General features: G+C 44.6%; 1 protein-coding gene across 1 annotated transcript in view; it reads right to left on the bottom strand.

Moving 5' to 3' along the window:
- Nucleotides 1-413: 413 nt before the first annotated feature.
- The window catches only part of MPPED2 (metallophosphoesterase domain containing 2), a 165,255-nt gene continuing 153,052 nt past the window's right edge, over nucleotides 414-12,616 (bottom strand). The window contains exons 4-6 of the mRNA XM_028156702.2: nucleotides 6,551-6,666; nucleotides 3,376-3,489; nucleotides 414-574 (exon numbers count right to left, since the gene is read on the bottom strand). Coding sequence (XP_028012503.1) covers nucleotides 456-574; nucleotides 3,376-3,489; nucleotides 6,551-6,666 — 349 coding nt within the window. The 3' untranslated portion in view covers nucleotides 414-455. The remainder of the gene's footprint in view (nucleotides 575-3,375; nucleotides 3,490-6,550; nucleotides 6,667-12,616) is intronic.

Below are 12,616 nucleotides of genomic sequence, written 5' to 3' on the forward strand. Positions count from 1 at the left end.
TAATAACAAAACAAAAAAAAAATAAAACAGTTCAAACAATACTCTTAAACAGTTGTGCAAATCTGGTTGGTTTTTAAAACACTGCCTACCTGTTTTCTTTTTTCTTCCAGCTTAAAGCATATTAAAATAAGACTTTTTATCACCTTTTAAAAAGAAAGCTTGGCTGTCCTTTGGCGAACACTAACAATTTACAATGGCGTGGCCTTTGAGAAAACAGAAGTCATTTTACAAATTCACAATGCTCCTCTGATTTCAAATGGATACCCCATTAAAAAATAATAATAATAAAGAAGAAGCACAACCTCTAGCATCATTTTTTGTTGTTGTTGTTCCAGCAATTTACAAAAAGAACTCACAGGATTTGGAAATAAACCAGTCAGAGAATGTAAATTTATAATTAGAAAAAATGGCAGTTTATAGACCTTCCCTCACATTCCAGTTGGGCATTCAGAGCTTCAGGAATTCTGTGGGTTTGGAAGGTCAAATATAATTGGAGGGTTGGTCGGTTGAAAGCTGACTGTACACGTTGAGGCATTGATGTAGGTTGTGTAACCGTCGGTCATGATGCCGTAACCTGTGGGGAAGACAGTGTCACGCTTACTGTCATATACACAAATAATAGTGACTCAATGCAGGGCCATCAGGCAAGGAAAACAAAAACAAAAAAAAATCTTTGCCAGTGGGGAGTGAGATGAAATTCACTGGAGCCTCCTCAGACATAACCGCTTTCAGAAGCGGCCTCCAGATTTTATTCTACTTTCTTTAAAAGGAGAATTCTCTACTTCAAAGAAAAGTGACTCTTTTTTCCTTATTTAAATACTAGATCTGTCAGGAAAAAGGCTATAAAATGCCTTTACTAGGGAGAATATAAAAAAATTTCCCCCTCTTTTTAAAATAGGATTTTCATTTCAAAGCCCTATGCCAAAGAACTGCTGAGTTCTAGGGGACAGAATGAGTAACATAAACTCAGGTACACAGCCACCCACACCCCACTAGACTTCCAGACGAATGAAGAAGGAGGGCGTGTTGGGAGAGGAGGCTATGAAATAATATCTACACTGCCTCCATGGAAGAAAACAAGAAGTGTGGCTTTGATCTGAATTCCATTTCATTCAAAAGAGTCAAGTAATCAAAGGTCCAAGTGACTTGGAGAAACATCACATAGGACACAGCTTCCTAAGCTCACCTGGACACCGGCTTAAGCTAAAACACTTCCCATAGGCAGTAAATCCCCTGTGACCTATTGGAAGAAAGCTAGGACAGTTTCTCTGGGTCTTTGGTATGCACAAATCCTTTTATAATGTTTAACACGTTGGAAGTTTCAGCATGTTGGCCAATTTGCACATTTCCCTGGATACCTTGTTTGCTTAGAGCCACTGCAATGAAGTTTGTAACTCTATGTTGATAGCAGGCTCCACAGCACTAAAAAATATGCCTGTGCAAAAATAAAATGACCAGGACTTACAGAAATAACTGAAAAGGGTTTTTTTTTTTTTTCTCCCCCTTCCAAATTGCTACAATTTCTCCAAGTGAGCCTGTGGAGAGCTTAATGAGGGTCAATGGAAAACTCTCTTAAGAAAAGAAAAGAGGCATTTAAACTGTGCACTGTTTAGTTCTGGGGTCAGAAAGTCTTGTTATCTCTCTCCATCAGGAGGCTGGTATTTGCCCTCTCTCTGCCCTCTTCAGCTGTCTTAAGCGAATAAAATCGAGACAAGTTTATTTGAATATGATCTCTTCCTTTTTAAGCAAGGTTATTATTTTGGGACTTCAGTGGAATTCCCCAATTGTCTGGATAGTTTAAAGCTAATAAATGATTAAAAAAAAAAAAAAAAAAAGCTGAAATGCAACCCCCTAGGCATGCTGCAGGAATTCAAACCTTATCATTGCCCCTAGAAATGCTGTTTAGACATGAACTCCCATTCCCCCAGCCCCACATCATGCATCAAGCCTTAGAGAGAGGTGTGCTCCTTTTCAGGGAGCACAGCTCGGTCAGGGCAGGGTGACACCCACCCTTGGGGAGCTGCACCCCTGCTTTCCATCCACTCAGCTGGGGCCTGCCCTTGGAGCTCGCTTACTTTTTCTGGCCTCAGTAGGATGATTTCCAATATGCTCTTTATTACCTGCCTAAACCAGGAAGGCACTGGATTTGTGGGTTTTGAAAAGCAAACATGTTTGTGGGTTTGTTTTTGCTTCATCGGGTACACAGACCTAAACACCTCAAATGCAGATTTCCGAATAACTTTAAAGAACAGCTATACACAGGAGATGGAGAGAATATGGTGGTTGCCTAAGTACACATACCCACTGCACAAGACGTGTGTAACTGGGAGAGTCCGGCAGGGCCAGAAAATCCAAGGCCCATGAAAGAGGACTCAGTTCCCGCTGGTTTGCAAAAACAGAGGACAGACAAAACCTAGAACTCTGAAGGTCCCTAGGAGATTTTCAGGTTCTGTGAACTTGACACCAGCTTACTCGGAAAAGCAGAAAACGGCAACTGGACCAGTTCCCATTCAGGGGAGATTTAATTATTCTGTTTAACCTCAGCCGGAGCTAATAGTGCTAACGATTTCTGAGAAGTCTGAAATGGTTTTCTGAGGTTAGCAAGAAAATTTCTACGTGCAAATGTACTGGTTCCTGCCACTTCTGTTATACACCTCTCTCTGCACGTCCGAAGTTAGTGTGTGTGTGTGTGTGTGTGTGTGTGTGTGTGTGTGTGTGTTAATTTCAGAGAGGAAGGGAGAGGGTGAGAGAGATAGAAACATCAGTGACAAGAAAGAATCATTGATTGGCTGCCTCCGGCATGCCCTCCACAGAGGATCGAGCCCACAACCCAGGCATGTGCCCTGACCAGGAATTGAACCATGACCTCCTGGTTCATAGGTCCATGCTCAACCATTGAGTCATGCTGGTTAGTTTTTGAAGACTGTCGTGTTTTCCTAAATTGCTATGAAACACAGTATTCAGAAGTAGGAAGAGACCATGGGAGTTATTTACTAGTAGTCTAACAACCTTGAAGAAAAAGGCTGTTCTTTGTGACTTCACTGCTGTTCTACTGCAGTGGTTATCAAAAATTCATCACCAGAACCCCAAAACTCCAGAAGCTGTCTGGGAGAAGTCTGGGTTTTCTATAAGGTGGGCCAGACACCTGGTTCCTTCTCTCTACTCTGTTTAAAATAGAGCGGCTCCATATAAAATATTTATCAGCTTATGTGCAGGAGTTTCTCCTAACATTTTATGTGATGAAAGGGTTCCGCTGGTAGAAAGAGTTTGAAAACCACTGCTCCAGTGACTCCCAGGGCAGCCAAGGTCCCCACTGAGGAAGGAGATCATGGGTAATGACACAATATGTCATGAACTCCTTTCTTCTGGTCTTACCTTCATGAATTCCACCAAACACGTGGAGCTTGGGTCGGACTCGCCTCTGGACTGTGTTTAAGAGCTCCACGCAGCCCACTCTCTGAAGCTCCTTTGGAACCCAGTCTCGAAAACCTAAGGGCAAAATGCAATCAATACTCTTAATTTTCTTTCTTCAGGTAAGGCTTCATTTAGACTTTCAGGAAGCCATAACTCACAGAAGGTTTATTACATTATCTGTAATCCTAGCCTCCCCATTAAAGCTCACAATGGCTTTTAAGGACTTTCACTCATCACTTTGTCTTCCTTAGGTTCTTGAAAAAAAATTTTGGGGTTTTCTTCTTTTTTTTTTTCTTCCTGTTAATTAACTTTTTTTTTTTTTTTTTTTTCCTGTGAGGGATTTGATTTATTCAGTCATGGGTTTCAAATCTTCTTCATGGGCCCAATGACATTTATTCCCGGCAGTCCCATAATATCTCTTTCTCTCCCAAATTCAGTTCCTTTCCTTTTTTATTATACCTTAGCAGTTTACTTTCAAGATAATTCGGAGAAGACAATGTGGGAGGCACAGCCTGCAAACTGGCCACAAGATACCTTACTCTCTTTAGACACATCAACTCTTAACCCTTCGAGGTTCCTGATGACCAAAGCTTGGGAACGCCAAGTTCCTCCTCCAGCCTCCTCTCTAACGATAGGCAACAATGGTGACCTTGTGGTGGCATGCAGGGCGCCAGGGCTAATTGACTATCTTTATGTAAAAGCCACTTAGTTCTACACTTAATGCAGAAAATCCATAAAAACTGACATCAATTATAGCAAAAGTCAGCTATTTGAATGATTATGATCCACATGCCTCAACAGGATGGGGCATCAAGAAGGCAGGTGGGATGAAAGGCTAAATCATAATCAGTGGGAATCCATTCCATACCTCCATTAGGTGATTTCTATTATTTAGAAATGATCCAGCACAAAGGGACAGACAAGTTTATCCCACTTTGGTGAGACTGGGGAAATGAAGATTTAGCATCTCTGTAAAGACATGTTCCCTGGAGTGTGGGCAATGGCCAGAGAGTCTGGGAAGAACATCAGATAAAAGTGGGGGCCCCATAAAAATCCAACCACGGGTTTTAAACTTTGTTAATTAGAGGAAAAAGTCCTTAGTTCACAGCAATTGGCATATTCCCTATTCCTTCGTGGATGTGTTTTTCTTGAAGGGGGTAAATATCTCATTTCATATACAATATCCAGAGAAAACATCTTGCTCACAACATAATAGTAAAGTCCTATGTTGTGGTGGCTTCCCTTCCCAGGAGGGGAAATTTCAAGGTCAACCTCCAACCCCCACTCCCACCTCCCAATCCAGCATTTGCATAAGCATCCCAATCACTATACTTTTATTTTGGAACTCCAGAGCTTACTTGACAGTCACTCTCCGGACACTTCATTTTTACTACAAAGAGAGAGATGGTAGCCTCCCTTTTAAGGACATCTGAATTCTTAGGAGGCTAGAATTCAGACTCACTGTTATTGCCACTTACTTTTGCATCAAAATTAATGACTTGATGAAGTCTGTGGATCACTCCATCTGTCCAAAGTTATATTCCGAATAAAACTTCAGGCATGTAAATGTTTCTATGCTGAGGATGCCCAAGTCCCTTCCAGTAAACAGCCAATGGGGAATCATCCCTATACACAACCAGGCTGCTTGGGGGAAGCGCCAAGTTGGCTGGGATGCCATCGCTGGAGGATCTCACTGGGTAACTCAGATATTTCACTAGCAACTTAAAGCTGTAGTTAGTCTCTAATGTTGCAAAATAAGGAAATGAATTAATGATGACTTGATAAAGATTGTGCATAAGTAAAATCTTTTAAACCATGGGGTGGGGTACTATGGAAGAGGGAAAAAGCATGGGAGTGGTGGTTCTGAAGCAATGAAAACATCAGAAGTGTATAAATCTATGGTCTCCCATCTGCAACAGACCGGGCGCCCTTCTCTTGCTTTTCCAGCATTAAAATGTGCCACCAGCTCATGGCCTGGTTTGCCCTTCTGCTGTGTCTTTGTGGCACACAGAACACTGTAATGGCGGGAAAGCAGCACCTGGCGGCTCGGAGGCAAAAATATCCACAAAGATTAAATTCCTATTAGGGGATGACTGTTAGATTTTTATTTTGGGGGAAGAAAGGGACATGGATAACAACCCCAAACCACAGGGAAAAAGTTGGTAAAATCACTTATTTCTGTAGTAAGTGTTCCCCATCCTCCACTTTCCAAATCAATGTGACTGAGAAAACTTTTCTAGTACACCTACACATTTGTTCAGAGGGAATGTGTTTGTTTGTTTGTTTGTTTGACCACAACTTAGAAAGAAAATTCTCCTACTAAAAGGGAAGCACCTGAACTTCCTGAGCACAGCTTAGTTTGACGAGGGAGGGTCCTGAGTAGATGGGGGGGGGGGGTCAAGGTGGTAGTCATGTTTGGAAAATCTGTGTGGCTAAGCCAAACCACTCACAAGCTCACGAATAACTAGAGGATTATTATATAAATCAAATGATCACCTTTTGACCTATAATCTGGGTAACTAAAGGTGGCCTGGGAGCACCCCGGCAATCTACACCTGGATGCGGGCTCCATATATGTAGAGGATGAGTATCCTTCAATAAAATTCAACGTAAGTCCACATTTAACACCTTAGCCAAAAGAAATAACGAAAGGATCCTTTTCTCACATAATCAGCACAATGGCAAACTTTAACGATTTCCCAGGTTATACTATGATATGGAAAAAAATAAAGAGCTCCTTTAAGCGAAAGTTTCCTTCATTTCACTACCATGCAAAAGCCCTGTGATTGGAAAAATCCCTGTCTTCCTTCCATTCCCCATTTCCTTAATCCAAAGTGAATACACTTCTGAAAATAAATTATCGCGCTCAAAAGGCTGTGGCGCTCCATACTCATTTGATTTTCCTTGACTTGACTAATTCAAAAAATTTAATTTCAAGAACACCTGTAAGCCCAGCAGAACTGCTGAGTTTAATTATCATACTGGGTTTCTTTAAAGACATCCACACTTTTCTTTTTGTAGTCACTTTTTTTTTTTTTCTTAAAGAAACATTATGATGTCCCTGAAACACGTATTCATTATGCCTGGGGAAAGAAGGTGTCTCGTACGACCCAAGGAAAACCTTCGCTTCACTTACCTAGAGGGGGTCCGTGTGTCATGAGGATGTCGATGCCCTCGGGGATGAGGTTCCATTTGTCCAGCAGAGACTGACCTCTGGGTAGGTTAAAGCCCCATCCATTAAACCACGGGGTCCTTTGGGGAGATAATGCACATGGTATCAGGCCAGCAGTGCCTCGTTTCTGTCCTGCAGCATTTCTCTCACGCATTCCCCCAGGTTTGCATGGCTCCCTTTTCTCCTTTTGATGGTTGGCCCTGGCAGCGGGATGCTTTTTTGTTGACTTGCTTCAAAACCAATCCATTTGAGAGCCAGTGTGGAGCCTGCGAATGGTTCAACTAGAAAGGGGCACGCTCGCCTTTGAGGTGGAGACTTTCCCAGCAGACTTCCATCAAAATCTTCACAATGCTTTGTCTTCCCCCAAACCTCAGTGCTGCCTAAGATGCTCCGCCCCGATCCGAAGCGTTCCCACCCTGCCTGTAATGCCTCAGAGCTGAGACATTCCATCAGTCAGTACCTCTTTTCCCCATCACTGTGGAGCTACTGCCCCAGAAAGATGCTCGCTAAAGCCCTTGGAGAGAGGGCCGAGTGCTCTGAAGGCAGAAACCGCTGTATGTGGAGAACACCTTGGACTGGGAATGCTGGGAAAAACATGGGGGCTCTGAGGTGAGAAGGGACACAGTGAACAAAAGGCCAAGGTGGAATTTTCTTCCTGTCACCAAAGGGAAGATTTCTGGGGACATCCCTGGTCACTCTGGAATCTACTCTCCTGACAGTGAGTGTGAGCAGCCCCCGCCCCCCGCCTCAGGAACTTGTGCTCTAGAAATGAGGTTCTGGGATCAATGATACTGGGGAGGGAGGTATTTTTATCCATCCAATGAGCATTTCTAACTGGGGCTGAAAATGTCTCTACCATTTATCATAACAGGAGAAGGACCAATTTTTCTCTACAAATACCACAGGCTAAATGACATCAGAACAAAGCAGTTCCCAATGCTGTCCTATTCCCAAATATCTAGCTATAACCATTAGTTTTTGAAACCGATTCTTTTGTTCTACAGGAAAATTCCAATCTTATTCAAAGCCAGTCTTGGCCCAGACCAATCAGATTCTCTCAAGACTCTGAACTCGGAAAACTCTGATGCAGCATTTATTTGGTGGTGGACATGCGTAGTCAAGGCAACTAAAAGCCATGAGAAAGTCCACGTTACAGGTGAGAATCTCAGTTCCCCGATGAGGTTTGAGAGAGAAAGTTCCAGAGATAAGAGACTGTGTAGCCCCAGCGAGAAAAAGAGAAACCAAGTAAGTATCTAACTTGGTTCCTAACTGCTTTCCAAGTTCCTAAGCCATCCTCAGGAAGTTTACTTGTAATAACAATAGTAATACAATAACAATAATAATAATTATTATTAAAGATATTATTTATCGAATGTTTATGTCAATGTACTATAAAGCACTTTATCTGTAGTTACATATTTAAACCTCACAACAAGCTCATGATGTGGGTACTATGATTAACCCCATTTCACAGATGAGAAAACTGAGGCCCAGAGATTTCAAGTAAACACAACCAATAGATTGGACATAAACCCAAGCAGACTGGTTCCAAAACCCATACTCTTAACCACCATGCAATTCCTGTTTATATACTACCTGAATTAACGTACAACTTTCTGGCTGTGGGCGAGCCTTTTCTGTACTCTTTCAAGGTTGAGTGTTGCTTGAAGCCAAATGCCTTTTCAACTAGAATAATATATCTATGGCATGGTTCTGAAATCCAGCAATGAGATGGTGAAATGGACAGCAGTAAGATGGTGGAGTGGACACCAATGATTTTTCCTGTTCAGCTCTTTCCTCTTTCTTTTGGTAATGGCATCTGAATTGCTTGGGAACTGTCTTAGCCACCACACAGATAACCTGGGCTTGAAATTAAACCACCGCCAAGAAAGCCAACGAACAGCACGCCTTGATGACTCTGTTGGACATGGGGATCCAGCTGCGCCTGGAGCCAATCACATGTTCCTCCCAAGTGCGTGAGCCAGAAAAACCCCTTTCTTTTTATCAGCTTAAGCTAGATCCTGCTTCTTGCATCCAAAAGAATCCTAATGTGAATTGCATTTAATGTAGAAATGACCTGCGTGCCTACAATAGGCAATGATCTCTCCCCACCCCCCCAAGATGTTTATGCTCCAATTCTTGGAACCTGAAAAGACGTTACCTTACATGGCAAAGGGGAATTAAGGTTGCCATGGAGTTCAGGAGCTAATCAGCTGGGCCCAAGTGAGGGCAATTATCCTGGGTTACTAGGAGGCCCGGTGTAGCCACAAGGTTCCCTGAAAGTGGAAGAGGGAAACAAGAGGAGATTGTGTGATGCAGGTAAGAAGGACTCAACGTGCTGTTGCCGGCTTTGAGGCTGGAGGAAGAGGAGCACAAGCCCAGGAATGTGGGCAGCCTTTAGAAGCTGGAAAAGACAAGGTCAGAAAAGGAATTCTCCCACGGAGCCTCCAGAAAGGAACACAACCCTGCTGACTCCTAGATTTCAGCCTAGCGAGACCGTGTCAGACCCCTGACCTACAGATTGTAAGGTAATAAATATGTGTTGGTTTAAGCCACTACATTTGTGGTGATGTGTTACAGCAACAATAGGAAACTAATACAGTATGTAAAAGGTCTGAGCTGGCTACACAGTTCAGGGACTGTGCGTGGCCCTGGCCTCATCACGTGCTACACAGCATATGTTGAATCAAGGCAGCCCTTCCACCGGCACGCGGCCTCGCTCCGTTAGGGGCAATGCAGATGGTTTCCTCGGAGGAGAAGGCAGTGCTGGCTTTCTTATCCAGGCTGCCGGGGAGGCACCGGGCGTCGCAGGCGTGTGGACGATGCCAGGGAGATCCTTCCAGAGTTCAATTAGTCCGTCCCGTTCTCTCTTGTCCTCTAGGCCTCCCTGCCTTCAGACTCTGACACACTTTTATTAGGGTCTACAGCAGAGCTTTCCCAGTTTGAGATGCCCACCCTCCCCCTGCATTTTACAATGACCCTTTTCCATGATTTGTCTTAAAAGGAGAAAGAAAAAGAAAAAAAAAAAGGCAAGTTTAGAACCCAATGAAAACTCCAGTGAGCATTTTGGCCCACGAGAGAGAAAAATAAGCAAAAACATCTGTTTTCCTAGATTTTGAAAACAAGCTTCTGGGTCTAGGGTTCCTGCCTGAATGGCAAATAAAGAAGGACTTGAAAGAGCCCCAAGCACACCCAAGTCGTTGGTACAATGAGGGGCTCTGATTTCGCTGCCAGGGTCTGTCTGCGGGCAGCCTCCGGACCCCCACGACACCCCAGGGGCTTCCAGCCTCAAAGAAACAGGACTTCATTTTTTCAGTCTTTCCAGTTTTTCTCCCACAGAATTTTTTCTTAGAAACCCACAGCCCTATCCCCCCAGGAAATGCTCAGTTTTACAATTGCACTGCAAAAGATTATGACAGGCCCATGGTCTACAGACGCCCCAAATGTCACTTGGCTAATGTTAAGCTTGTGACAAAACCCAGAAGTTCCCAAGTTAAGGGTACACTTCAGAAGTGCCTGGCTTTTATTTGGACTCAAACATGTATGTGTACGAGAGCAACAGAGAGTTAAGTTGTAGGAAAGGGAACATTTATCAAGGCCCTGATATGCTTTCCACAGGGGTTTTGCATAGACTATTAAATTTGATTTCTCACGGCAATCCTTGAGCGAGGTATTACCAGCTTTATTTTTAGATGGGGGAAAAAAAAAAAAAAAAGCTGACGATTAGTAATGTCATGTAACTTTCAAGCTCGGATGTAAACCCAGATCTGCTAGCTCAAAAGCCTGTGCTTTTTCTTTGTTTTCTTTTTTTTTTCTATTTTATTGATTTTTTTTTACAGAGAGGAAGGGAGAGGGATAGAGAGCTAGAAACATCGATGAGAGAGAAACATTGACCAGCTGCCTCCTGCACCCCCCCCACCAGGGATGTGCCCGCAACCAATGTACATGCCCTTGACCGGAATCGAACCTGGGACCTTTCAGTCCATAGACTGACGCTCTATCCACTGAGCCAAACCGGTTTCGGCAGCCTGTGCTTTTTCCTTGCACAACGCTGAAATAAAACCGTGCAGTCCAATTCCAGTTAGGATATCACTCACATAAAGTAAAAACAGGGCTTCCCCGTACAGTCTCTCAGGCTGTGCCCTGTACAACCCCGGAAGGTGCCTGGCATCGTAAAACAAAGCGTGACTCCGGCAATGTTGCTGTGGCTTTTCTGGGATGTTTTTTGTTCCTCTAGGTCAGGGGTGGGGAACCTTTTTACTGCTAAGGGCCGTTGGGATATTTATAACATCATTTAAGGGCCATACAAAATTATCAACCTAAAAATTAGCCTGCTATGTTTGGCCAAATGTTTAAGTAATTCACCCTAATGCTTTGGCAAACATACAGCCCCTGGGCGGGACATCCCCCACCCCTGCTGTAGATCCTTTAGGTACGGCCTTTTCCACCAGACGGTGGCCAGGCAATGGGGAAAGCAGCCCAGGGATGGGTTCCAGCGTTATCCCAGCTTGGCCCAATAAGTGGGGCATACAGATGTGGGGAGACCCGTGTGCTAATTCTCCTTCTGGGGTCAATTCACTAACTCACGTGGACCTTAAATAAGAGAAGGATCCCCCCTGGGCCCGTTTCTTCTTCTGAGACATGAATGAGTGGGTGGGTTTCATTACTGGTTTTCAGGATTGCTTTTAGGGTGCTGACATCCTTTGCAGAAGCCTGTACCCAAAGCAGGTACCAGTAGGGGCGCTCTTGCCGGGGGACTGGGGAGGAGCTCTGGACCTGCTGGCTTACTGTTGGTAAGGTAAGGACCCATGTTCACGTCCCACATATGCTCCTTAATGGCTTCTCTGAGCCTCGGTTACTCAGCCCTCTTCCTTCTGACCTACACCTCTGAGCACACCCGGGAAAGCCTGGCCCTTCATGATCTTCCTAGGAGCCCAAATCCTAACATTCTAGAATTCTGTGCAGACCATTGATGTTCTGAGTAAATGCTGTGAATCACTTTCAATGAATTACCTAAATTGCCTGTACAGGACTGAATCCAATGTGTGAGAAATAACTACATAACTACACAGAGTAGAGACAGAATGTGTCAGCATCAACGAAGGATGCTTTATCCAGTTGAGTTTCAACCCATGACACCCCAGCAGTGAGCCCATCAGGGGTTCTTGGGCAAATATGTGCTGCAGTCGCATCGCAGTCAACCTCCAGAGCCCCACAGTGGGTTTTGTTCTGTAGCGATGGAGTCAGGGGGAGAAGGAGGGAGGGAGGAATCCAAGGGAACAATGTCTACTGCCTCAGCCAAGGACTTAATAATTAGCACTAACAAATACCACATGGGAACCAACTTGTAAGAAAATGTCCCACAAAGCGCCCTTTTGCCCGTGGGCCAATCGCAGCTCACAACCTCTCCCCTTATAGAGAGGGATTAGAAAACCCTGGAACGAAGGGAAACACTGCCGCTGCCTGAAGCTATTGGACGGAAGAGTCGGATGGATGGAAGCCAGGGGTGCTTTCAAGGTGCCCTCCCTCTTGCTCTCGGAATTGGAGGCACTTGGCCTCTCCGGGCTGAAAGTCGGGAGCAGGCACTGAGGGAGTTCGCCTAGGCAGAACTTGTTTCCAACAATGTCAATACAAAACAGGTTTTCTGTGAGGAAGCAGGTGGAGATGAAATCACAGCAAAGGTCATCTGTGTTTGCAGTACACAGTGCTGTGGGCAGCAGGGAGGTGCCGGACCATAAATCCTAGGCTTGGACAGGTGAATGGCTGTTTACTCCCCCACCAACTTCAGTGGGGGCTGGGCAAACCCCAGGAAAGCCAGTAGTTAGTTGCTCAGCTCAGGTGGGCTGCTCGGGTTCAGTCCTGGTGTTATCAGTGCCAACAATTTCTCCAGGGACAGAGGGGTCCAGGGCAGGCTATATCACAGAGACATGGGACTCTTGCTCAGACCGGCTCCCAGGTGCCTCCTGCAGAGATGAGGACTTGGAAGCCCCAGGGGCTCCACTGGAATTCTGCCTGGAAGCTGTGAAGGAG

This window comes from Eptesicus fuscus, chromosome 13 (genome assembly GCF_027574615.1).
Source record: "Eptesicus fuscus isolate TK198812 chromosome 13, DD_ASM_mEF_20220401, whole genome shotgun sequence".
In the NCBI taxonomy this organism is placed as follows: Eukaryota; Metazoa; Chordata; class Mammalia; order Chiroptera; family Vespertilionidae; genus Eptesicus; species Eptesicus fuscus.